General features: G+C 41.7%; 1 protein-coding gene across 3 annotated transcripts in view; it reads left to right on the forward strand.

The window, feature by feature from the left end:
• The window catches only part of LCLAT1 (lysocardiolipin acyltransferase 1), a 154,851-nt gene that overhangs the window by 47,134 nt on the left and 79,811 nt on the right, over positions 1 to 27,906 (forward strand). For all 3 annotated transcript variants that reach the window (XM_066618672.1, XM_066618670.1, XM_066618671.1), the window contains exons 2-4: positions 6,497 to 6,663; positions 14,062 to 14,230; positions 23,149 to 23,347. In XM_066618672.1, coding sequence (XP_066474769.1) covers positions 14,066 to 14,230; positions 23,149 to 23,347 — 364 coding nt within the window. In that variant the 5' untranslated portion in view covers positions 6,497 to 6,663; positions 14,062 to 14,065. The remainder of the gene's footprint in view (positions 1 to 6,496; positions 6,664 to 14,061; positions 14,231 to 23,148; positions 23,348 to 27,906) is intronic.

A 27,906-nucleotide genomic window follows, 5' to 3' on the forward strand; every position in this document is an offset into this window, starting at 1 on the left:
GGCAACTGCCTTTGAGGTGAGGTAATTGTTTTTCCTATGCATTTTACATTCCAGATACTTCAAAATTAAATGCATTTGCTGCTGAATGTGGAACAAGTGATGTCACAAATATAATTCTTGTGAAATGGAGAATGTTGGCTACTTTACTGGTTTATCACACCATTGAGGAAAATATGTTGAAGTACTAATAGCCGTTACTGTTAAAAATATAGTTAAATGAAGAAGAAAAATTGCTTTCAACCAAGAGTTAGGGATAGAACCTTTACCAAACTGTATTTTAAGAAGAGAATGCACTAATCTAGGTAGTGAACAGATACACACTGGAGAGATGCACACAGGGAGAAATCCTGTTCTTTCTCCAAGGAGCTGAGTACATAACTCTTGCCACCCCATTTATTTATTTATTTATTTATTTTTGCAATAACCCTGTGAAGCAGGCTAGAAAGTGTGTGTGTGTGTGTGTGCGTGCGCACGCGTGCGCTAATGTGTGTGAGAGAGAGAGACTGTCTCAAGGTTACCCACTAGGCTTCATGGCTGAACTGTGTTGTAGTCCAATGCTCTAATCACAACACCGAGAAGCATATTTTATTGCTTCTTTAACCTTCAGTTCAATATTGTCTCTTTAAAGTAGGCTTATAATAGTTCTTCAAACCAATTTCTAAGTCAATGATTTTCAACCTTTTTCATCTCTTGGCACACTGGCAAGGCAATAAAATGGTCAAGGCACACCATCAGTTTTTTGGCAATTGACAAGGCACACTGTGCTGTCAGTGGGGGCTCACATTCCCTAATGGACCTATTGATAAATGACCCTCTTCCAAATTCCTGCGGCACACATGGGGACCATTTGCGGCACACCAGTATGCCACAGCACAGTGGTTGAAAATGGCTGCTCTAAGTAATGCTTTAGAACAGTGGTTCTCAAACTTCCTGGGAGATTTACTCCTGGGGAAAGTCTTTGCAGGGGCAGCAAAGTGATCCCCAGAATTGCACCCCTGCGGGGGAAGGGGGGCTATTTTTTCACAAACCATACGTGCTCCCAGGATCCAGGGGGTGTGGGGAGCCCCATGGAGCACTTGCAAGGCTCTCCGCAGCTTTTAAACAGTGAAAGTTCCAAGCACGATTAAACTGGAAGTGGAATTTCTGGTTTTGTCGCACTTGGAACTTTTACTGTTTACAAGCCGCAGAGAGTCCTGCAAGCACTGTGCTGGGCTCCCCGCACCTTGGCAGCAACTGTTAACTTGCACATGCCTGATCTTGTCTGATCTTGGAGGCGAAGCAGGGTCAGGCCTGGTTAGTACTTGGATGGGAGACCAACTGGGAATACCCGGTGCTGTAGGCTTATACCATAGTCTTTCGAGACTGAAGGTTGCCTACCAACCAACCAACCTGGACCCTGGGAGCACATATGGTTTGTGAAAAAATAGCCCCCCTCCCCCCATAGGGGCGCGATCCTGGGGATCACTTTGCTGCTGCCCCCCGCCCCTTAAAGGGAACTGGGCATCTTTACACAAACTGGTGGGTTGCGACCCACCAGTTTGAGAACCACCGCTTTAGAAATACAATAGATTTAAACAATGGACTGGCACTCTAGTTTATGTTCATTTTGGTCTGCTACTATGCAGTGTTATCCCTGGAGAGATCCAGCACAGTTATGAGATGATTTAAATTTTCAGGGACATGGTTGTACTGATACTATTTTGATAAGGTATGTAAATACCATAGTCACAAAGCTTAAAAATGCAACCCTACTGGTTCGGGTAGCTGACCTGCAACCTGGAGAATGAGTGTGTACCTTTGAATTGCACATGTAAAGCTGGAGATGAGGTAGCTGCAGCTCTACATCCAATCTTATAGAGAACATAGATTTTTAAAAACAAATGAATTCAGAAGTATAGCTGAACAATTGTTTAAAAAATTGTGTTAATTTATCGAAAGTTTTGTTTCAATCAGTAACTAACAAGTAGGATTAATTTTTTTCTTTTCAGGTGCCCTCACTTGCCATGTATACATTGATACTTTCCACAGTAAGCAGGTGAAATGTGAATGCCATATGTACTTTTAAACATTATGTGTAACACAGCTGAGAACACGGATTTCTTGAATGCCTAGGTGCAAACATGGGCATGTCTTCTGCACTTCATGCATGTTTGCAGGAAAAAATGTGCTGTATATATAAGAACATAAGAACAGACCCACTGGATCAGGCCATAGGCCCATCTAGTCCAGCTTCCTGTATCTCACAGTGGCTTACCAAATGCCCCAGGGAGCACACATGACAAGAGACCTGCATCCTGGTGCTCTCCGTTGCATCTGGCATTCTGACATAGCCCATTTCTATAATCAGGAGGTTGCACATACACATCATGTAACCCGTGATGGATTTTTCCTCCAGAAATTTGTCCAATCCGCTTTTAAAGGCAACCAGGCCAGATGCCATCATCACATCTTGTGTCAAGGAGTCAAGGAGTTTCACAGACTAACTACACATTGAGTAAAGAAATATTTTCTTTTGTCCTAACTCTCCCAACACTCAATTTTAGTGGATGTCCCCTGGTTCTGGTGTTGTATGAGAGGGAAAAGAGCATCTCTCTATCCGATCTATCCTTCCCGTGCATAATTTTGTATGTCTCAATCATGTGCCCCTTCAGGCTTCTCTTTTCTAGGCTGAAGAGCCCCAAATGCTGTAGCCTTTCCCCATAAGAAACGTGCCTCAGCCCAGTAATCATTTTAGTCGCTCTCTTTTGCACCTTTTCCACTATATCCTTTTTGAGATGTGGTGATCAGAACTGGACACGATACTCCAGGAATGGATTTGTATAACGTATACAAATATAATTTGTATAACCATCGATTTGTATAATGGCATTATAATATTAGCCATTTTATTCTCTATACCTTTTCTATTATCCCAAGCATAGAATTGGCCTTCTTCACTGCTGCTGCACATTGGGGCAACACTTTCATAGAGCTGTCCACCACAGACAGCTCAGAACCCATTAGCCTATATGTGAAGTTTTGATTTTTTGCCCCAAAAAATCTTACATTGAAACGCATCTTCCATTTTGCTGCCCTTTCTGCCAGTTTGGAGCGTTCCTTCTCGAGCGCCTCACAATTGCTTCTGGTCTTCACCACTTGGAAAAGTTTGGTGTCATTTGCAAACTTAGCCACCTCACTGCTCAACCCTGTCTCCAGGTCATTTATGAAGAGGTTGAAAAGCACTGGTCCCAGGACAGATCCTTGGGGCACACCGCTTTTCACCTCTCTCCATTGTGAAAATTGTCCATTGACACCCACTCTCTGTTTCCTGGTCTTTAGCCAGTTCCCAATTCATGAGAGGACCTGCCCTCTAATGCCCTGACTGTGGAGTTTTCTCATTAGCCTTTGGTGATGGACCAGGTCAAAAGCCTTCTGAAAGTCCAGATACATAATATCCATGGGTTCTCCCACATTCATGTGCCTGTTGACCTTTTCAAAGAATTCTCAAAAGTTTGTGAGGCATGACTTACTCTTACAGAAGCCATGCCTCCCTCAGCAAGGCTTGTACGTCTATGTGTTTTGAGATTCTATTTTTGAGGCATTCCACCATCCTCCCTGGAACAGATGTTAGGCTGACCGGCCTGTAGTTTCCCGGGTCCCCTCTCCTTACCTTTTTAAAGATTGGTCTGATGTTTGCTATCCTCCAATCCTCTGATACCGTGGCCGTTTTAAGGAACAAGTTGCATATTTTAGTGAAGAGATCAATTAGGTCTGACATCCTCTTTTAACCTCTATCCGACTTAATTCCTTGGTTAGGAGGGGCCGTTCAAGCAGCGGTATATACCCAAGGTCTTCTGCTGTGAAGACAGATGCAAATAACTCATTTAATTTCTCTGCCATCTCCAAGTCTCCTTTTATCTCCTCTTTTCCTCCCTCACCATCCAGAGGGCCAACCACTTCTCTAGCGGGTTTCCTGCTTCTAACATATTTGAAGAAGCTTTTATTATTTCCCTTAATGTTGCTGGCCATGTTTTCCTCGTAGTCTCTCTTGGCCTCCCGTATCACCTTCTTACATTTCATTTGCCACAGTTTATGTTCCTTTCTATTCTCCTCATTAGGGCAAGACTTCCACTTATGGAAGGAAGCTTCTTTGCCCTTTATAGCCATATGGAGGGTTAACCATGTGGGCATCCTCCTGGACTTAGTCGAGTCCTTCTTCCTTTGTGGTATACACTTCTGCTAGGCCTCTATTACTGTTGTTTTGCAAATGTGTGGAGCTGCTGTGTGTGAGTGAATGTAAAAGGTCCATTTGGAATCAGGGATGCAATCCAGTTCTATTAAAGTGGATGGAAGTTTCACCATTACTTGTCCAAGAGTGTGTGACACTGCATACCTCACTAGAATTTTCTTAAACATTCAGTCATTTGAGTGATCCTGATTCATTTCGGCTTTCATTTCATTTTAGTGTTTCTGCTTCATTCGAATTGTGCACAATAACAGGCCAGAAAACGGTTACTTTTTGTACTGTGCAAATGAAAGGTGATGTCTTTTGCAGAACTTTCTAGACAGAAAACAGCTGAATTTGATAGTTGTGAAGCACTTACTTGGAACTGTTTGTATCATAAATATACATGAGTTTGAACAAGAGCAGTTTTGATGGGGGAAGCACTTTAAGCTATGAGTGATTAATTCTTTCTCCCTGGATTTCCTTGCTTCTGCTATTCCAGTGCAGATATTGTGGCACCTTGTGAATAGGAGTCCACCTGAGAATAAAAACTAGACTTTTCTGTATATCACTCTTCTTGTGGAGCAGCTGTTTCACTGTGTTTGACAGTCCTTCTCAGTATTTTACATGGCGTTTTCAGTATGGCTTATTGATCTAATACAGTGCTGTTCCAGAGTAAAGTCCAATAAGAAGGAAGAGAATTTGGAATCTTGGACCATTCATTTTCTTTCTATGTCTCTTTGCAAAGGTTCATAGAATAACTGAAAGTACAAGTGTGTGTGTCCCCCCATATCCGCAGGGGTTCCATACTGGTCCCCCAACAGATATAGAGGAACCCTATACAAATAGCAGCCCTGCATGCCTCTTTTTTTCTTGAGTAGTGCTTGAAGCATGGGTGTTTCTTGCTTAGCAAAGGAATATTCATGCTTAACTAAAGAACCTGACATGCAGGCAACTAGCCTGAAAGCTACAGGGAGCTTCCTGTAAACGTTAACAGGAATCAAGTCCGTTCCTGATTCCTGTTAACCTTTGGCTGGTCATCTGGTGTAGTTAGAGCAATAGTCTTCCCTATAATCATGTATGGGTGTGAGAGCTGGACAGTAAGAAATGGCTGAACGAAGAAGAATTGACGCATTTGAATTGTGCTGGCAAAGATTGTTACATATGCCATGGACAGCCAGAGTAACCAAGAGAGAAGTGCTGAACCATAAAAAATCTGGTTACATCATTAGAAGCCAAAATTCTGAGACTACGGCTAACTTTCTTTGGCCATGTCATGCATACAAATTCACTGAATACAAATTCAATTATACTAAGAAATGTTAGCTGAAGAAGAAGGGGCTGACAGAGAACAAACTGGCTCAACACCATCAAAACTGGTACAAAGATGAACATACAACAACTGAAAGAAGCTGTGCTTGACAAGACAGCATGGAGAGCTCTCACCCATAAAGTCACCAAGAGGTCACTTGACTAAATGGATAAAGATGATGATGAAGAAAGAATCTAGTTTTACAGTGATACTGTATTGGGTTTCACCTAGTTTTGGGACTAGTTTAAAAGTCCCACCTAGTTTTGGGACTTTTAAAAAAGTTGATCTACAAAGAAATTATTTGCCAAAAAACAAAACTTGATAGATTTCTCATAATGAGCAACCCTAGCCTCAAGGCTTGAGGGGCTTAGTTATGTGACCCGGCCCTCACCTGCCCTTACTACTTGTCATTGACAGACTTTGAAAAAAACATACCAGAAAAAAGATGCTCCAACATTTATCTCCTTATACTGTATTTACACAAGCTTGCAAACTTCAGGAGCTCAGCTGTTTGCAGGGCAGTTAGCAGCTATCTGATTTTTGTAAAGCCTCATGGTTTGCAGGGCAGTTATCTGATCTTTCCATCACTTGTGTTTTCATTGGAGGATCTTCGGCACCCACCAGAAATCAGAAATCTCAAACCCACAGTTTGAGAAATGCTGCTCTACTGTGAAGATCACACTACTTCTCTTGTAAAGAATGTCATTTCAAATTAGGTAGATTTTTTTCTCTCAGCATATGATTTTGTCTTAATTTTTTGCTAGAAATAGTGCTAGACTTGGAACAAAGGAATTTTTTATCCTTGTTCCTCCATAGGAAAATCTTGACATGCGCAAAAACTTACTTGATCTCAAAGATCACAACAATTTCTATATAGACTGTGCTCATGTTCTCCCATATTACAGTTGTTCAAATACTGTGCAATAAACCTGCTAAAGGGGAATAAATCTGAACTTTGTTTTATCTTCCCTTGTTCACAGATTCTTCATAGATCCAGCAGTATTGGATTGGTTTGATATCTTGCACTCTGTGAACCAGGAGACTTAAACATGTGATGTCATCTCCTTCCATTGCGCACTACATTTTCCAGTTGTTCATTGGGCCAGAAGTTGTAACTGAGAGGCCATCTGATCCAGCTTAATATCAGGTACTCAAGTCCCCCTACTTTAATGAGCATTATCAATGCTGATCTATATGTGTTACTTATAAAGCCACATACATTTTGAGATTGGTATTTTCTGTTGTCCCAACTTATTTAGTATAAATACTGGTAGATTAAAAAGGGGGGGGGGAACATGAGCTTTCTCAATACAGGTGGGAACTCTGTATCCACTGATTTGGCATCCACTGATTTGACTCACAACTGATACTGGGGTCCACCTTTAAATGCCTTGTAACAAGGAAAAAAGCACCAAAATCCAATTTCCTACTTTTGTGCTGTTAAACTGCACTGGTTGCAAGCTTCTTGTTAAAGATAGTCTTAAAGGAGTTAAATATAATCTTAAAGACCCACTTTCGAGTTTCTTGCTCTCCAGTTGTCGCACCAGAATGCATCTGTATAGACGCTATACCGCATTCAACCACTAGAGGGAGTGAATAATGGAATCTAATGAAATAATTTCATTCTATTATTCACCTCATCCAGTGGCTGAATCTGGTATAGCATAGCTACCAATGAGTTCTTGGGAGTTAATGGAGGAACAAGAAACCTGGAAGTGGATCTTTAAAGTTATTTTTCCGCTGATTTGGTATACACTGACTTTTAAAAAAAAATCCACTGAGGGTTCTGGCCCCAGTAGATAACAAGGCACTACCTGCATAAATGTTTTAACTAGGATGGTTCTCCCTATCCAAGATACTTTCAGCCTCTGCCACCTTTGTTTATTTCTTTCCAATTTCTCTAACAAAGGAGGATAGTTCACCTCAGTCTCTCGAGGTTGCTCTTTTTAACGCCTAGATATCATATTGGGTTCACTCTAAATGCAGAACAATATTTTTGTTTTTAATTGACTGCAACATCAATACGACACAGCATTATAAAAACATTGTAATAATAGCTTTAAAATGTTAAATAAAGTTATAAAATAATTCACTAAGCACAATCTATAAAATATGGCGATAACCATTTCAGCAGCATAAAATGAATATTAAGATACAGGTCCAACCTTGTTACACATGGATTTTTTATACATAGATTTGACTGCAAATGAGAAGGAATGTGCTGATCCCTGGAGAAGGGGAAAATTGCATCCCTTTAAAATCAGTTTAAAAAACAGCTTTTCTTAATGTTGTAGAGAGACATTCATGCAAGGGATTACAGATATAAATTAATTATCCAAGGATTTTTCACCAGTGGAAAAATTCGTCAATTTTTCCATCTCAATGCGATGAGAAGGGACCTTTCAAATTAAAGGAAAACAGTTGTTGAACAATAGCCTGTTAATGCATGAGAGGTCAGCTGGCTGACAATCCATCAGTCATTCTCTCTCCAGGCTTCCCTCCAAGGCAAGCGACCCCTCCCTTCCCCCTGCGCACTTGAATGAAAGATTGCTCTGGGTGAAGGGAGGGGTTGCTGGCTCAAAGTGAAGCCTTTCTAAGTGCCTGGAGAGAGACTGATAGATTGTCTGCTTAATGACTCTATCTTACATCACAGTGGTCAGCAAGGCTCAGCAGTGGCTGAGCAAAAGGACAATGCATTAAAGCAAATCCATTTAAAAAACCATTTTTGCCATCCATGTGAAATCTGGGAACAGAACTCTTGCTAATATTGAGACTCAACCTGTCCTTCCAAAGTTTGAGGGTGTGTCTACTGTTTTTTAAGGCAATTGTAAAACGGTGTTCTATGGCACAATTAAATGTTTTCATGAATTGCTGTCAGTTTTTGTGTGCTTCCCATTCAGTCCCCATTGTTCTGGGATGCTGCACAGTGCTGAAAGTGAATTGAGTTAGGCTGCAATCCTAAACACACTTTCCTGAGAGTAAGCCCCATTGAACAAAATAGAACTTACTTCTGAGTAGACCTGGTTAGGATTGTGCCCTTAGTCTTTCTGATTTGCTCTCTTTCCCCTTTGTTTTCCATAAGACATTGTGCAACATTTTGATGTTTAGTGAAATAGTTGGATGGAATTTCTTCCAACTTAAAAGAACTTTCTTCTTCTAACTTAAAAGAACAAAACTGAAACCTTAGTAGCTCAAACTGAGAAATGGTTTTTATAGCCTGTTGCTATTAAACTGAAACATTATGCTGACCACATTTAGTAATGCAATAAAACCATGTTTCTCATGTAGGATTGGGTCAGTCAATCATATGGAAAAAAGTGCCTCTGTTTGACAAACCACATTGCTGGCCTCCAGATCAATTGCAAACCAGCACTAATCTACACCACAAAAAACTGGCCCTGTGGTTTTTGATGGTCACTCAGTAATTGGAAATTCACATGACATGTGAAGCCTGACTACTGTGCAGCTGTTCCAGCACTCTTTAATTTTACAAGCAGTTTAGCTTTTATTTTTAATCAGATAATAAACAACTTTTCCTTCCCCAAGTTGGGTTGTGAAACCAAGTTTTAAAAAAAACACTTTATTTCCCCCCCATGCCTCCCCTCCTCTGATTTGCCATTACACCTAGCCCCAGCCCCTTCTTCCATTGGCTCCCACCTCCACCCAATGGGGAGAAAGCAGGAGGAAAGCCAGAATGTGCCAAATGAGTGTTGCTGCTGAGATAGTCACCACACTGCACTGGTAAAATGAAATGAAATTTTTTTAAAACATTGGCTGGTTATGTTTCCCCACAACTTTTCCTTTTCTCCTGTTTCTTGGTAAGGGGCTTGTATATGCATAGAATTTCTAACCCTTAGGGGATTCTCGAACCAAATAATGAGGGCCTACATGGGGATAAATCAGAAGTTATAGAATTCTGTTTCAAAATTATGCAAAACTGTTTGGTATTAAATGGAAGTGGAAAAATGTATTTTGGCATCTTAGTTACCTGTAGAATTGATCATCTAGTAACTGCAACCTAGTAATTCAGAACATGCAATGAGAACTTGGAACCAGTATAAACTATCATTATTTAGAAGAATTATGTGTTTCTGAGTTTTTAATTTGGTCATTAATGCTGCAAATAGTTTATAAAATGTTTGATATGGCGAAATAGCAGAGAATAATTAGGACTTTTAATAGCCCAATCCTGAGGTGCCCAAGGCACGGGGCTGCAGTGGCGCCAAAAATGGCTGCTGCCACATCCAGCATGCTCTAGGCAGCCGCTGGCGACTCATCAGGAGAAGGGGACTTTTGTCCCCTTCCCCCGGGTAAAACGAATAATCTTGCAATGGGGTCAGTGGGGAATCAAGAGCCTCATGTCAGGTGGTGAGCCCAACATGGAGGCTCTGGATTCATTGAAGCAAAGCTCCACTGGCCCGCCTCCCTCCCTCCCCACTCCCTCCTCCCAGAACACCTCATCCCCGCCCTCTTCCACCTCCCCCCACCCTGGAACGCCTCCTCTCCGCCTCCCCCCACACCTCCACCTACCTCACTGCTGAGTGGAGGTGCTTTGCTGGGCTACCACTGGCAGAACACCGGTACTAGGGCCCACAATGTGCCTCAAGGCACATCTGCAACAGTGCATGTTGGCGGTGAGCTGGTGCGCTGAGCTTAGGATTGGGCTCTAAGTCAGTGGTTCCCAAATTTACCTGGGTGATGATGTCCCTGCAGTCTCTTCTTCCTGGCTCAGCTGGGTGCTGGCATCTTAGATCTTGTGAGCAAATCTCGTGAGATTTTGCAAGATCCTCGATGATGGCAGCTGGGACAGCCAGTAGGAGGGGCCACTGGGGACATCACACATCACCCTTGTGAATGTGCCTAAACACCCCACCCTAAGCTGGGGTGGCCAACCTCCGCATGCATGCCTAGTGTCATGCAGACACTTTTAAAGTGACATACTGTGAGGCCCTCCACCTCAAGATTTCCTGGTGGAGGACAGGTCTACCGTTCGGGTATCCAGGGTATCTTGAAGCAGAGACCAGGTCTATTTTTGGCTTTGCGCAAACACTGAAAGCAATGGGTAGACCTGGTGTCCCTCTCAAGATCCGGGGTGGGGGATCAGGCCTTCCAGCCTCTCAGTGACACATTTGACACCCAGGGCCAACAAGCCTGCCCTTGTACACTACTGGTGGAGTGGCACATTCAGCATTCTCTACATAAACAGTGGCACGTGGCATACTGCAGGTTGGCCATCCCTTCCGTCAAATGTCACATGGACACTTTGGGAATCCCTCTTTAAGCCTAAATTTAGTAAAACTGTTAATTCAAATTAGAATACTCTAGATTATAACAGTGTTTCTCACTGCTCTCAGTGTTTCCCACTCACTAGGTGGGTGTCGAGCCAATTTCAGGTGGGTCCCCATTCATTTCCATGTGTTTTTATTGTTAATGTATTAGACATGATGCTACCATGGAATGTGACTGCATTTGGGGAAGCGTTACATATCTGTACTTTTAACAGGCTGCTATGCACTATTTATGCTTTCAACATTGATAGTCAGTGGGGTTCACTTTTGGGTACGTGTGGATAGGATTGTAGCCTTTGGGATGTTTTGGGAATTTGATTTTGTCAAATGGGGGGTGTTAAATTTTATCCTACTTGATGATATCAGTTCCAGCCATGACATCACTTGCAGGTAAATGACATAACTTCTGGTGTGCCCTGATAGATTGTCATTCTAAAAAGTGGGTCCCGATGCTAGAATGTTTGAGAACCACTGCACTAGAACCTATAACAAAATGAAACTACAGTTTTTCCAAGTCTACCATTATGTAGCCCATCTTTAAACTGTGCTAGTATGAATTACGCAGGATGAGAAAACATCTTGGTTGAACTATGAAGCAAAAGGTATTGTAATTCATTTCAAAATATTTTCTTTATGCTAAAATAAAAGGACTACTCTATGCCTCAATATCTTTGTGAGATAAGTGAATGTATCGGAAATTGGTTCCGGGTTAGATTAAATCCAGAAATTTCTATTACGGAATATCTTTTCTGTGTGAATTATATGTTCACTGGACCAAAGCTGGGAATTCAGTTACAAGGCTTAAATATTAGCAGAAGGCAACAGGATGGGCTCAAAGATAGTGAACAGCAGAAAACGGCTGTTTTTCATAGTGTGTGATTTAACTAGGACTGTGGGTCCAGTATGGTATATATGACTTGGGCACCCTTATGATGTTGGTTTGGAAATAATTTTCTATCTCTATGATTTTGTGTGTGGTGTTTGTTTTTAATACAGAACAGAACAGCACTTGTTTTGGAAAGTAACTTTCTATTCTTAGCCAAAAATGTTAAAATTAGCTGAAAAATACAACATAATGTTTTAAGATTTACTGTTACCTGGAGACAGAAAATGTTTTCCTTTTGCTATGACAACAAGAAAATGTGAATGTACAATAAACCAATAATGTGGACTTCTGCCACAAAATAGATGAGAAATTAGAAGTGTGGCAGTGAGGCAGTGTATCTCAAAATTTCCAGCCTCCTATTTAAATTGTAACCTAATTCTTCCCCACACTTCTCCATGACCTTTTTTTTACTAGTGGAAAATTACTTTAGAATAAAACTTCTTGTGTGTTACTGTTGGATTGGAGGCTTTTAAACTTGTTCCTATGATAGGAAAAGATGGCTGTTAGCTTGGCTGGCTATCTAACAAAAGCAAGTGGCTATATGTCTCATTAAACTACAGAAAGAGAAAGATCTTCGCTTTTCATGCTCTGGTATTTGGAAAAAATGAAAGCTGTGATTTGAGACAGTGTACACATCATCCACAGTATATATATTTTTTTAGTAAAATAATATTATTTTCCTCTATTTTTCTCTATTTTTCTCTATCTCTCTTTCAGTTCTGTTTTCTAGACCAGATCAGAGAGCCAGTTTTTCTTTGAAATGTAGCATAAATAAGACAAACATTATTAAAAATATTCATATACTGCTTTTCAACAAAAATAGTTCACAGGACATATTACATACCTAAATAGATAAATATATGCTTGATGAAATGTACTTTCCAATGCCTTCGCTGAATGGATTACTTTTCCACTGCCATTTTTTTCTGCAACTGAAAGCATCAGTTTCCTGTCTGTCTTGTGTGAATTCTTGTATGTAATTTTTTTAGAGCTGTCTTCTAGAGAACTGTTCAGTGTAGTGAATAAGAACAGTCAATGCTAAGCTTCTCATCTTCCAAACAAGCAGTTTGATCCTAAATAATGGAAAATAGGCTAACTTGGGAAATTAGTGTTTCAGAATTTGATTAATGATAGCTGGGTGTCTATTAAGATGGAAAATTTCCTAACCAGTGATGGTATACTTTGGGATTGTTTCATATTTAGCCAGCAAAACTTTGTAATGTTGTCTGGTAACAGATTCACATTAGTCTTTTTCTGCTTGCCTTGGAAGCCAAGCCTATCTCTGCTCCCCAGAATTTTTAAACTGCAAGAGGACCCTGAATAGAAGGGAAATTGGGCTGTTTTCTCAGAGCTTGATTTTTTCTCTCCTTGCTTTCCCTTTCAACACACAAGCCATCATCATGATTTACTGCCTAAGCCTATCCCACATCATTGGTGCCAATGCAATCATGCTGGTGGAGCGTGCGCTGCATCTGAAAGTGGGGGGGGGGGAAGCAATCAGACAGGCAGTAGAAGGTAGGCTGCCCCCTAACCGATGGTCTCCTTGTACCTCGATTGGACCATTTTGCTGGCATACATCTGAGAAGAGAAAAGGGCAGGGCAGCCTGGGAAAGATGGGATAGGATCTGACAAACATTGGTGCTGCTGAGATCTGTCCCTCTCCTTTGCTGCCTTCCCCCTCCCCCCACCCATGACACACCTCCATTGTCAACTTAGTGACACCAGTGGAGGCTTTTGGAGCTGCTCCTGCATGTGCCACACTGCTATCCATTTACACAACCCATTTGTGGCAGCAGCCTGGAAGCATGTGATGGCAGCCCAGCTTTCATGCCTCCATAAAGGGTCTTGCATTGCTGGTTCTGGCAGCTCAAGGCCCCAATTGGGGCTTTAGGGAAGCTTTGGAGAGAAAGCCTTCCCTCCTATACAATCCCAATACCTTTGTCAAGAACTGGGGATGAGCTCATTTCACAGCTTTCATCCTGAGCTCAAGATAATTCTCCTGATGGCTTCTGGACTAGGGCATGCTTGTACATGCACATGGGTACAACTCTGAAGCATACAGTTCAAGCTGAGGGCCTGCTGTGGGTTTTTCTGAGCATAGTTCCATGTAGCTAATTCTATAAATACAGCAATGACTGAGGCTTGGGAAGTCCATAGCAATTTCCCTGCTGGAGCCAGGTGTTTCCTATCTAGCAGTAGGGCAACTGTTATCCCTTGGAGCTACGTTGATGGATTCAAGTTCAGGGAGATGCACTGCAGTCCACTTTCTTGATGTTGTTGCTTCCCAGCTTGAACCTGGAGTGGTGCTTTTTTGGGAACGAAACTAGCATTATATAACCACCTTTGAATCCCTTTCTCCTTTGTCTTTCAGAGCCATGGTGTCATGGAAAGGAATTTATTTTGTACTTGCACTATTCTTGGGAAGCTTTTTCGGAAGCATTTTCATGCTTGGTCCCTTGCTGCCATTGATGTTTGTCTCCCCAGCTTGGTATCGATGGATCACAGATCGTGTTGTGGCTACTTGGCTTACACTTCCAGTGGTAAGTTGCTCACACATATAAAGTCACCCTTTCTTAAATCACCAAAAACATCATTCTAAGACAGGGATGTCCAAACATTGTGGCAGGAGGGCCACATCATCTCTTTGACACTGTGTCGGGGGCCAGGAAAAAAATGAATTAATTTACATTTCAAATTTGAATAAATTTACATAAATTCACATGAATATATTAGAGGTGGAGCCTCTTTGCAGTGTTTTGGGCTGCCTGGAAACAGGTCGAGACGCCAGTGCAGGGCAAAGGAGGCAAAGGTGTGTGTGACTTTCTGTACCCCCACCCAATTTGCTTGAGACAAATCTGAAGATGAAAAATCCATGGATAAATAGGCTGCACCTGTGTTCTACCTTTCTCCTGAGTAGAAAAGATCTGAAAGAGCAGGGCCAATCCATTTTTGCCCATCATCAATCCTACCAGCAACCTTAGTCAGCCTTTCAACTGATAGGTCCAATGCCCATCAGTTTGAAAATGAATGGGACTATCTCAAAATAAGTAATGGCTTCTGCATACTTGGAACTCCCTAACTACTCCAGAAGTATAAGTTTACAAAGGGCCCAAAACTTTAAGCAAACTATAATGGCCAGGGTTTGTGCTGGGCCTGATGAAGGCCCAAGGAGCAGCTGTTCTCTGCACTCTGCTCTAATATTGCTGTACAGTAAATGCTGAGAAAAAGGAAAGAGGCAGCTTGGAATGGGCTAAATTTATTACAGGAAATTAAGGGTATTTTGCTTCCCATTATAAAAAAAACCCTGCTCTTTCGTTACATATGAATGTGGTTTGAGCTGAAGATTTCCAAAGGAAATGGTGGAAAAAAAAATGAGGTGTAATTGCTCCACACAATGTATGGAATTTTTTATAAAATGCATTTATTTTATTTGAAAGATTTATTTACCATCTTTCCTATGCCCAAGGTGGTGTACAATTAAAAAAAATAAAAGTACAACAAATCTATGAAGAACAATAATTTAAAACCATTTTAAAAAGGATAGAAGATTAAATGATACAAATAAAAATGTAAAAACAAAAGCAACAAAATACTTGCTGCAATCCTTTAAGCTTAAAGAATACCTATGACATTGGAAGGTGTGAATTTTTCTCAACCAACTCCATTCAGATATGATGGTAATGTCCAAAAATACAGATCATGTGGAGGTATTAATCTGCTCTATTAAATCCAGAGGTGTCTTCTGCTTGCAAAATGTTTATTTCTTTCACCTGGTTCTTGAACATTATGGGAGAAGGACGAAACTGAATCTGAAGATACTCTTCTGCAGTCTCTTGCACAAGCAGAACTGTGCAAACTACTTCGATAACTTACCTTTCATAGAGTGGTGTGAATTCTTGTGCCAGTGTTCAGAATAGCACTATTATCTTTGTAGCACTATTATCCAACTACTCATTGGTTGGATTCAGTTCACTGTGGATTATCAGCTTTTCTGATCTATTATGTATCCATATATGAGATCTGAAAAGGTAGAGAAGTGTGATTGGGAATTTATTCATCTTCAGCATGCTTCCACAATAAACGTAAGAGCTAATTTGAAAACTTAAAACAAACCGCAACAAAAAACTCAATTTCTTCTAAATTTAAGGCACTTAAATTTGGCACATGGACAAAACTGTTAAACTAGACAAGGATTCAGGAATGACAGCTATCTGATAAACTTATAGAACATTGGGCAGTAATTTGTTTTCATCTGAAATGAAAATTTTAACTACCGTAGATACTTGCCTATAAGGCAATAAGTTTGCGCCCGGAAATGGTGGAAGAATCGCCCCTTCTGCGCAGTCGTGCAGGCAGACTGAGGGGGCAAGGGGGCCATCTGCACCCTGCCTGGGACAGGGAGGGACTCTGCAGGAGGAGGGGCAGCAGCGCCTCCTGGGGTCTTCTGTGGGGTTGTGGGATTCCTGGCAGCCTCCCGGCTGGTCTCTCCACTGCGCAGGGAGCCAGAGAAGCCCTGGAGAGGGCAGGGCGGTGGGGGGACAGCCTGCTGGCCTGGTGCTCCCCTGCGCCCACTCAGAGCTGCTGCACGCACTCACTTAAGTCCTGCCTCCTGTAAAGGCAGGGAGCGGAACGGGGGCATCCTGGTTGCTGCTTCTGCTGCCGTTGTCACCAGACCAATGGAGGGCAGGGAGCATGCAGGGAGCGTCCTGTGCTGCCTGCTCCCTGCCAGATGCTCCCTGGTGTGGGGGCAGCGTGCCTCCCTCCGTGCCCGCCACAGACGCAGCTGTGCACTTGGGAGTGGGCAGCGCAGGTCGCTCCCCGCGCGCTCCCTGCCCTCCATCAGTCTGGTGACAAGGGCAGCGGCGGCGGCCGCAGCAACCAGGACACCCCTGTTCCGCTCCCTGCCTTCGCAGGAGGCAGGACTTAAGTGAGTACGTGCAGCAGCTCTGAGTGGGCGCGGGGGAGCACCGGGCCAGAAGGCTGCCCCCCCACTGCCCTTGCTCCCCCAAGGCTTTTCCAGCTCCTTGCGCAATGTGGGGACTGGACAGGCGAGAGGTGAGGCTGCAAGGAATCCTACAACCCCACACAAGACCCTAGGAGGCGCCGCTGCCCCTCCTCCTGAAGAGGGTCTACATCTGAGTAAATCAGGTGCTGCTTTCCAGTTTCTTTCACTCCCCTTCCCCCCCCCCGGATCTGACTCCCCGTTTGATGAAATGAAACCTCATGTGCATCTAAATCTCCCCACTGTGCAGTGTCTTCCCTGGGCAAGAGGTGTTCTTTCCAGTTTCTTTAACTCCCATGTGTTTTTATCGAAGAAGAATATCTGTAATGATGTGGTCCTTCTGCCAAAAAGTTTGGAGACACCTGATCTGTGGGATAGATCATAGTTTTTAATAAATTAGAGACTGTATTAAAAACAGTTTTTGCTATGCTAGGTATGTTGTTGGCAACCTTCAGTCTCGAAAGACTATGGTATCACGCTCTGAATGGTGGTTCTGGAACAGCGTCTAGTGTGGCTGAAAAGGCCGATTCGGGAGTGACAATCCCTTCCACACCGGGAGCAAGTGCAGTCTGTGCCTGGTCTGTCTCCCTGGCTATGGGCCTTCCTTCTTTGCCTCAGACTGTTGGCCAAGTGTCTCATCAAACTTGGAAAGGCCATGCTGCACAGCCTGCCTCCAAGCGGGCCACTCAGAGGCCAGGGTTTCCCACCTTTGAGGTCCACTCCTAAGGCCTTCAGATCCCTCTTGCAGATGTCCTTGTAACGCAGCTGTGGTCTACCTGTAGGGCGCTTTCCTTGCATGAGTTCTCCATAGAGAACCTTTGGGATCCAGCCATCATCCATTCTCACAACATGACCGAGCCAACGCAGGCGTCTCTGTTTCAGCAGTGCATACATGCTAGGGATTCCAGCACGTTCCAGGACTGTGTTGTTTGGAACTTTGTCCTGCCAGGTGATGCCAAGGATGCGTCGGAGGCAGCTCATGTGGAAAGCGCTCAGTTTCCTCTCCTGTTGTGAGTGAAGAGTCCATGACTCGCTGCAGTACAGAAGTGTACTCAGGACACAAGCTCTGTAGACCTGGATCTTGGTATGCTCCGTCAGCTTCTTGTTGGACCAGACTCTCTTTGTGAGTCTGGAAAACGTGGTAGCTGCTTTACCGATGCACTTGTTTAGTTCGGTATCAAGAGAAAGAGTGTCGGAGATCGTTTAGCCAAGGTACACAAAGTCATGGACAACCTCCAGGTCATGCGCAGAGATTGTAATGCAGGGAGGTGAGTCCACATCCTGAACCATGACCTGTGTTTTCTTAATCGTCAGTCCAAAATCTTGGCAGGCCTTGCTAAAATGATCCGTGAGCTGTTGGAGATCTTTGGCAGAGTGGGTAGTGACAGCTGCATCGTCGGCAAAGAGGAAGTCATGCAGACATTTCAGCTGTACTTTGGACTTTGCTCTCAGTCTGGAGAGGTTGAAGAGCTTTCCGTCTGATCTGGTCCGAAGATAGATGCCTTCTGTTGCAGTTCCAAAGGCCTGCTTCAGCAGGACAGCGAAGAAAATCCCAAACAAGGTTGGTGCAAGAACACAGCCCTGCTTCACTCCGCTTCGGATGTTAAAGGGGTCGGATGTGGAGCCATCAAAGAATACAGTGCCCTTCATGTCCTTGTGGAAAGATCTGATGATGCTGAGGAGCCTGGGTGGACATCCGATCTTGGGGAGAATCTTGAAGAGGCCGTCTCTGCTGACCAGGTCGAAAGCCTTCGTGAGATCTATGAAGGCTATAAAGAGTGGCTGTCGTTCCCTGCATTTTTCCTGCAGTTGTCTAAGGGAGAACACCATATCAGTGGTGGACCTGTTGGCTCGGAATCCACACTGCGATTCTGGATAAACGCTCTCTGCAAGTACCTGTAGCCTCTTTAGTGCAACTCGGGCAAACAGCTTTCCTACAACGCTAAGGAGAGAGATGCCGCGGTAGTTGTTGCCGTCACCCCTGTCACCTTTGTTCTTGTACAGTGTGATGATGTTTGCATCCCTCATGTCTTGAGGTACTCCACCTTCTCTCCAGCAAAGACAGAGGATTTCATGCAGCTCAGTGACGATGATCTCTTTACAGCACTTTAGGACTTCAGCAGAGATGTTGTCTTTTCCAGGTGCCTTGCCAAAGGCAAGGGAGTCTAGGGCCACGTGAAGTTCTTCTAGGGTTGGTTCACTGTCAAGCTCTTCCAGCACAGGCAGGCACTCAATGTTGTTCAGTGCTTCTTCGGTGACTACATTTTCTCTGGAATATAGCTCAGAGTAGTGCTGCACCCAGCGTTCCATCTGCTGCGCCCGATCCTGGATGACCTCGCCTGTGGCAGACTTTCTTCTGGGCATTTTCTTCTGCGTTGGACCTAGGGCCTGCTTGATACCGTCATACATCCCCTTGATGTTGCCCGTGTCAGCTGCTATCTGTATCTCAGAACACAGCTGGAGCCAGTAGTCGTTAGCACATCTCCTGGCAGTCTGTTGGACTTTGCTGCGAGCAGCTCGGAGGACCTGCAGGTTGCGCTCACTGGGATAGGCCTTGTATGCTGCTTGAGCTCTCCTCTTTTCCTCAATGACTGGTGTCAACTCCTCAGAGTGGGCTTCAAACCAGTCTGCCGCCTTGTTGGTCTTCTTGCCAAATATGGACAAGGCGGTGCTGTAAACGGTATTCTTGAAATGCTGGGTTTTCCAAATAACCTGCTTTTTAATTATGATGTGGTATTTTTTGTTTCATGTATAATATTAGTTTTATTTGAGCAAACTGTATCCTACCCATTTCTGTTTGCAGAAGAAACTCTGTTCACTCAAAGGGGGAAGGAACTATTTTCACCCATCTCTCCTTCCTTCTGCATGTCATTGTGTCCCTCCAAATACAAGACTGGCGAAAATCTCTCTTCAATCCCCACTTATGGAAACATAACTTTTTCTGCAAGTAAAATAAGCAGTTTGAATATGTCCCTTGATCTCCCAGGTGTTACTGTCTGAGACAGATTGCAATGCTACAGCTGTGACTGTCAGGTCACTTTTATCTAGCACATTTTGTCCTTTTTCTGCTCAAAATAACAGTGAAGAGTTTACAGTGGGACATTTAGCAAATAGAGCAGTCATACATACATGTTTTTATTCATGCAAAATCACAGACGCAGATCAGCGCCATAAATCATATTCTGAGTGTGCACACTAATCTGAGGTACACAACATAGCGTGTAAACTAAAGATTCTTAGGCTAGAATTATTTACTGGCCAGAACTAGGGAGAATGGTGGTGCCATTGTCACACATATCTTGGATAATTACAAGTTGAACACTGCTGTTACAGTGCGTGCATTTGGTTAGAGGCAGAGACTCAGGCATAACCTGAATAAATTGGAGTTTTAAATGAGGTTCTGCTTTAAGAGACCTTAGAAAATTTGAGAACTAGAAGCAACAGCACAACTGAAAATGCCCCCTCCAAGTAGTTGATTGAGAAATGCCTTGGCCATTTTCCTTCATTTTTCTCCAGTTGGTGTCTGTCACAGCATCTGAGCTGGTTGCTACCATACTCAAGTCTCTTTAGCTTTTTTATAAGGTTGTACCTGTAATAAAATTGTTTTCTTGTTTTTCCAACCTGGATCAATGTGTCAGTCTTTTGTCACCTCCTCTACTCAGTTCTGTTGTAGTGACTGACAATGCAGAAGACAGCATTTCAGGCTACTACTCAAAGCACAATTTATCTGAGGTATCTTCCTCTGAAATCTGTGGAGTTTTTATCTCCACAGATAAATAATAAATAATTATAATAATTATAAATTATTATTAATAAATAATAATAAATGAATATTTATTTAAATAATAAATAATTATAAATAATCAGATAAATAATAATAAAAAATTATTATAGAAACAAATGAGTGACTTTCTCATGACATTGTCTGAGATTCATTTTCCTGGATAATGGTCGTGTTAGATCTTTGAGAGATCATCATAGTTAATCATAGGTGTGGGTACAGGTTATGTTCTGGAACCCCTGGTGGATAAAAATAATCAGTGGATACCAAATCAGTGGAAAAATAGCTTTGAAGACTCACTTCCAGGTTTCTTGCTCCTCTGTTGTTGCCTCAGAATGCATTGGTATAGAGCAGGACTGGGCAAGCCCCAGCTCAAGGGCCAGATCTGGTGTTCGACCGAATCCGTCCCTCCTGTGACCGGCGCTCCTCGTTCCACAGCGCCACAACTCTTCATGTCCCGTGATTGGGATGATGCAATGCTCTGGCCTGTTGAGTCCAGATTTCCAGGTGGATGTGACTGCCCAGAGCATCGTGTTGTTCTGATCAGGGGACATGAAGGGACATGGTGCTCCAGAAATCACATACCCGGTGCTCAGTGGTCAGCACTTTGAGCACAGCTGGTATAGACGCTACACCACATTCAGAGGTGAATAATGGAATCAAATGGAATGAAATTATAATTATTTAAAAGCACAAAGGTAGGAAATTGGATTTTGGTGCTTTTTGCCCTTGTTACGAAGCATTTAAAGGCGGACCTTGTTATCGGTGGTAAATCAAATCAGTGGATACCTGTATGGATGTATCCATATACAGGATACCTGTATGGATGGATGTGGATACCAGGAATTTACCTGTACTGTCTAGTCACTTACATAGTAATGTGGTATAGTAAATTACTGTTGCACTGCCCCAGAGCATGAGATTCTATACTAAGAAAAAAGAGTCTGTCTAAGCAAGAATGCTTGGAAATTCTAAACTTTGCATTCTTTCATCTAAAGATTCTGCTCTGTCAAACCCCTGTTTTAAGCAAGAAGTTGCTTTATGCTTTGAGAATACAGTGGCTGCTAATATAAGTAGAGGGAATAACAAATGTATTTCATGGTGTGTGTTTCTCTAGCTGCTTTGTCATGCATAAATACTGAAGTGCCTAATTAAAAAAATCATTAATTGCTTCTCGTTAGAAATGATTTATCTTGTAAGAGGGCTATGTGTATAAGACAGAATTCCAGAGTTAATTTATTCCTCAATGTTAACATGATTAGGATGAAAATGGTTAATGAACCATTAAAGTTTTTTCTTTTTTCAATTAGCAAACTTTTGGTTTGAATTAGTGTTCAAACGCACATATTTTTCCTGTGTGTGTTTTCTCCTAAATGGTATAAAGTTGAATCCCAACTAGTAATGGAAGAATTTTTGTTCACTGAGGGAGGGAGGGAGGGATGGTTTTTATGCCAGTTCACCCCCATCCACCCGCATTTCCTTTTTATTGTCCCTTGTGCTCCCCAAAAACATATCACTGACTGTTATGGGAGGTGTTTTTCAGCAGGGGCACAGGATGCAACTGAGGGAACAAGGATTGGGAAAATTTGCCATCCTTCCCTTTTATATGAATACAGGTCTTCCATTTTGTGAAACAACCTATTGCAATGGTTCTCAAACTGTTTAGGGACCCACTGGGTCCCACTTTTTCAAATGACAAATCTGTTGGGACCCACCGGAAGTAATGTCTTGGCCAGGGTGACATCATCAAAAGCAGGAAAGTTTTAGCACCCCCTATATGACAAAATCAAACAAATTAAGTAAATTAAAAGTTTACAAAAGTAAATGTTAAAAAATTTATTTTTAAAAAAAGACCCTTCTAACCCTCCCAAGCAGTTACTGATCTGTTTTTTTTAAAAATTCCCCAAACATCTCAAAGGCTGCAGTCCTATCCACACTTACCCCAGTACAGTCGCATACCATGGTAGCATCAAGTCCAATTTATTAACAATAAAATACATATTGAAATGAATGGGAACCCTTTCAAAATTGGCTTGCGACCCATCTAGTGGGTCCTGACCCACAGTTTGAGAAACACTGACCTATTGGATCCGACTTACAGTATTTGAATAAAATATTCAGGTAAACTTCACTGTTAAAAGTATTTCCTGCTCTAGCTGTTTGTTTACGAGCAGATATTCATAATTTGTTCATGCAGTAGTAACTGAAATTATTAATTTAAGTAATTGAAATATATTTTCAGTTAATTGTAAATGCGTAGACATATGTCTCTGTTCTTTTACTGAAGTGAGGTGGATCCTGCAGTTACATCAGTGAAAAATGTTACATTCTTTATGGGTAGGTAGAGTACGTGTCCAGAATATTTTCTCATTTCCACCATACCCAAAGGGTTGTTTTTTTGTGTTTTTTTGTGAGTACATATTGTTTGAGTAGGCCTTTGTCAATAACCATTTGGTTGCTATTGTAATCCTCATTCATATTAGGAAAGTTTTAGATTATGCATATACTGTGGGTGGTTCCTCTGGTTTTAAAAAAAAGTTTCACTTGGTAAATCTGAAATGCTAGGCTTTGGTTATGGGAAACTTGCTTTGAAATGCTGTTTCTTGACTTCTGTTGGTACTTAGCTGCTCTCAGATATTTGCATGCAACTCATTTCATTAAATTTATTTTTTTAGGCATTGCTGGAGATCGTGTTTGGTGCAAAGGTGGTTATAACTGGTGATGGATTCATTCCTGGAGAAAGAAGTGTCATTATCATGAACCATCGAACACGAATGGATTGGATGTTCCTATGGAATTGCCTGCTGAGATATAGCTACCTCAGACTTGAAAAAATTTGTCTCAAATCAAGTCTCAAAGGTGTTCCAGGATTTGGTAGGTCACCAACAAATTTGCTTTTTATATCCTGTTGTTGGCTGTCTTATATGCTGTGTTAAAATGCAGTCAGTTCTTGTTCCTTTAGGGTTAGATTCCTGGAAAACCTAGTGGATACTGAATTAGTGGATACGGAATCATTGAGCCTATGGGAAAATAGGGTTAAGTTCCAGGGAACCTACTTCACCATATACTCTATGAACTTGAATCTTAACTTGAAATCTATGGGGCTGTGCAAAGGCTCATCAACATCACCAACATCTGCTGCTTCTTCCTTTGTGCTGGCTATCCGTCAGCTTGTTGAAGGTTGCTGACCCAGCAACAAGGCTTCAGAGTTCACACTGGGGAGGAGGATTGCTTCATCCTTCCTCCTTCTCCACCTATTTCTTGGCTCCTTCCCTGGGCTTGCCCTGGCCACAGTATTTGTGGATAATGAGAATAATATGAGATAATCTATGAGAGTCATAGATGAGGTAGGTGGCAGTTCTGCCCCTCTCAGATGATAATAATAATAATAATACAGGTATTTATATACTGCCTTTCTTGGTCATCAGATTTATCCTCAGACTTTATTCAAGGTGGTTTACATAGGCAGGCTGTTTAAATCCCCGTAGGGATTTTTACAGTTAAAGAAAGATTCTATCTTTCAAGAACCACACAACATTTCAGGTGGAACTTTTGCGGTCTGTATCACTTTCTGGCCTCCTCCCACACAGGCTGACAAGCAGCTCCTTCCAAAGAGCAGGTGGAATAACTCGGCTCAGCTTGTCAGCTGCTTCAAGGTCTTGCCATTCATGGTGCCGGTAGCCTCAAACTGGCAACCTTCAGATGTTATCTTCAGGCAGATGGAGGCTCAGCCCTCTAGACCAGACCTCCTGCCCCAGATAAGTGAATTTGCAAATAAAGAGAACGCTAATAAAGAGAATCAAATACAGTCATTTGATTTTAGCTTTTCTCTCATTTTTTTTAGTGATGTGTTTTATCACTCTAGTGTTTTCTTAGCCCTTAAATATGTAGATTGTTTTACCTTCAAATCTAAAATGATTGAAAAAATAACTTCTTTACAATCTGATACATATGAGGTGTGTTGGTAAGAGATTGACCTCAGTCTACCAAGGAAGCCTGTTTTCCAGCTTCCATGGTTCTGTTGAGTTATATTTGATGGAACTCCAGTGACAGAAAGAAAATAACCTTGTTTAATACTTGGTTTCCATTTACGGTAACCAGGGACAGAATCTATAGTAAAAATAAATTCTTCAAATGTAGCCAAGAGGTTTTCAACCATGGATATACACTTGATGGCTTATTTGCATTTTTTACTTTCTAGATATTTGAAGAGACTGTTGTACAAAATAATTTGCATTTTGTGAAAAGCCAAATATGGAGCCCATATTGAAATTTCCCTTTCTTCATTTTGCTTATCCACAAAAATGGTCTTTATTGTGTATATATACACCTAAGTTTACTGGTTGTTTATCCTTAGTTATTATATTCCTTATTAGTGGTTGAATTGGAACTGAAAGTGGTTTTCACTAAACATGACCAGCTTTGAAGTTAGTTGGTTTGCTTGTCCTTCACATTATAAGACTGTGGTCCTCCTGGCTTGCCTGTTCCAGCGCAAGTTAGAATTGTGCTGTTAGTTACTATAATATTCTGTTTCCTTGCTGTTGCTTTGATCTCTCAACTAGTATCAGCAGAAAGCTGCTTTGTCTTTCTTCAGAGGCAGCTTTTAAGAAACATTTACAGACGTTGTATATACTGAAATGAAATGAATCTTCAAATTATCAGGCTTTCACTTCTCAGCAAATTTTCAGTAGCAGAGGCATTACATAATCATGTCTCTTATTACTTGGTTGTCTCTTCTTTTTCACCAGATAATCTGTAAAATTTATCTTACACATCATACCTTCAACTGGTATAATAAGAATAAAAGTATGTATTGGAAAACATTTTGCCTTTTTCATATTTCTTCCAGTTCTTAAGACTTCATCACGCCTGTCAGTAATGAGTGGAGCACTTGGTAAAATTATTATCAGTAGAAGTTAGTCAGAATACATCTATCAGTAACTGGGATCTTTTCAAAGCAACTCTTTTTTTGCAGAGTTTGATTCAAGACTGAAGGCTGTGATGTTGAAGACTATTTTTTGTAGACTACCATTGTAGACTATTTTTACAGACTAAGTTGGATTTGCAGTTTTTCATGCAAACCTCACTAGTGATTTGGTAAAGATGGATTTACCACATGAAAAACTGGCATAACAAAGCATTCCAAGTCTAACCAACGTGCACATAACTAAGTTGTGGAAATGGGCATATCTATGTATTTTTAGAGGAAGGCCTCTTCTGACTTTGTGGAGGAATATTTTATGAGGGCCAAAGGTGTGTGTTGGAGCATAGGCCCTCATTAATCTAGGTATCGTATCAATAGCTTTTGGGTTGCTTTGTGGGCAGTAGTCTCTTATGAGAGTCTGAGGAACAGTGACACAATGTCTTCAGCAATTTCTTCTAGAGCTATCAGACTTAATTACTTTAGAGTTATTTATATTATGAGGTAGCTTTGGGAATTAGTGCTAGAAAGTGTTCTTTGTAGTGTTATCGCTCTTGCAAAATTGTTTACCTCAGAAAGATGCATGCCAGGTTTTTTTAAAGCATGAACTTCAACACTGCTTTAAAATTGTGCTGAGAATGGGTAGTATGCTGATGTTTAGACAAAGAAGCAGCTTGGTTGGTATAGTTTGTGGTCCTGGCTTGGTTGTTCTTGTCTTTTGCATACGATGTTTAAACAAGCATGAAGCCCAATAGGACTGTCTCTTTATTGAAGAATTTTACAAGAAATTGATAGAATTATAGTTTTGGAGAACAAAGGACCATTTAGCCAGCCCCTTCCCCCATTTCTAAGATGGATCATCCATCCTCCTACAGATTAAACAAGATAGCCTAGATTAGTGTGGCAAATTCAGTGATAAACCTATTCTGTGTGTAATAGTGACAGATCACATGAATAAACAAACCAAACCATCATCTACAGAGAAGTTAAACTTCCTGCATATAAACATCTTTTGCTTACTTGAGCATTTGGAGAAAAAAATTAATGCTCTTGCAATGCAGTTTTATTCATGCCTTCTTTGAAGCAAGTCCTGCTGAGTTCAGTGCGGCTTATTCTCAGGTTAGTATTTATAGAATTGTAGGTGTGCCCCTGTATTTGTGGGGGATCTGTTCCACAGACCCACTATGGATACGGAGGATGCCTGTATTAATAGTGCCCCCATTCTTGCACCTATTAACTTTCTTTAAATGCTTACTGAGAAATGTTTCTTGCTTGAAACAGGTTGCTATAAGCATTCATGCTTATAGCACAATGAAAGGAGGCTGCAGCAGCCTGAATGTCTGACAAAACTAGATGGAACACTAAACAGGAAGCGGAAGTTAACTGCTTTCTGTTTAGCATTCCATCTAGTTTCATCAGGCATTCAGGCTGCCGGCAGTTTGTTTTATTGTGCCATAAGCATAAAGCATAAGTGACTTGTTTTAAGCAAAAAACACATCCCCATAAGCGTTTAAAGAATGTTTAATGGGTGCATGCCCCCCCCCCAATTCTCGTATAATTGAAAGAGCAGATACAGGATCTGCAGATCTGGGGTCCACCTGTCCAGTCTTAATGCTGTTTATCTAAATTTTCTGTACTCCATTTTGCAGACATTCTCATCTTTCAAGTTGTTATACCTCATTTTAGTTGCTGTGATTCTCTTCATGACATACTTTGCTATTTTCATCTAAATAAGCAAGCCATGGTTTATGCTTCTCCTGAAAACCAGGATGGGAAAAAGAATGGGAAACAATCAGCATTATGTTTGAACCTGCCTTATATCACTGGATGACTGAATCTTAGAGTTGGACGGGACCTAAAAGGTCATCTAATCCAACCCCTGCCTATAGTAGGAAATCCTCCTAGAGCATCTCCAGCAGTTGTCAGGCTTCTGCTTGAAGATCTCCAGTGAGGGAGAATCCACCTCCTCCCTCACAATCCTTTCACTTACCATCAGGAATTTTTTCCTGATGTCCAACCAGAATCTCTTTTCTTGCAGTTTGTACCCATTGGATAAAGTTCTACTTCCAGAGGCAAATTTATCTCTTCTTCTATATGACAACCCTTCAGGTATTTGAAGAGTGCTATCATATCCCTTCTCATCTCAGCCTTCTCTTCTCCAGAGAATATGCCAAGTTCCCTCAACCTTTCCTCATAGGATTTGTTTAACCTTTTTTCCAAGCTGAAAATTAAGGCTTTACTTCAGTTAATCATTTGTCATCATGCAGTGTGACTTTTAGTTTTCTCATAACTACTGGAACTGCATCCCGTGGGATTTAGGACAGTTAAATATTGTGTGTGTGTTTAGTTTTTACACTTTTACCACCCTTCCTCCAAAGAGGTCAAAGTAGTGTACATAGTTCCTTCCCTCCTTTTGTCTTCACAAAGCCCTCTACCTTCTGTTTCCTATACTACCTTGAAAAGCACAGGGTAAACTTGTTTCTACTCTGCTTCCTCTTCTCTTTAATCAGAT

Source organism: Tiliqua scincoides, chromosome 1 (genome assembly GCF_035046505.1).
Source record: "Tiliqua scincoides isolate rTilSci1 chromosome 1, rTilSci1.hap2, whole genome shotgun sequence".
NCBI classification, from domain to species: Eukaryota; Metazoa; Chordata; class Lepidosauria; order Squamata; family Scincidae; genus Tiliqua; species Tiliqua scincoides.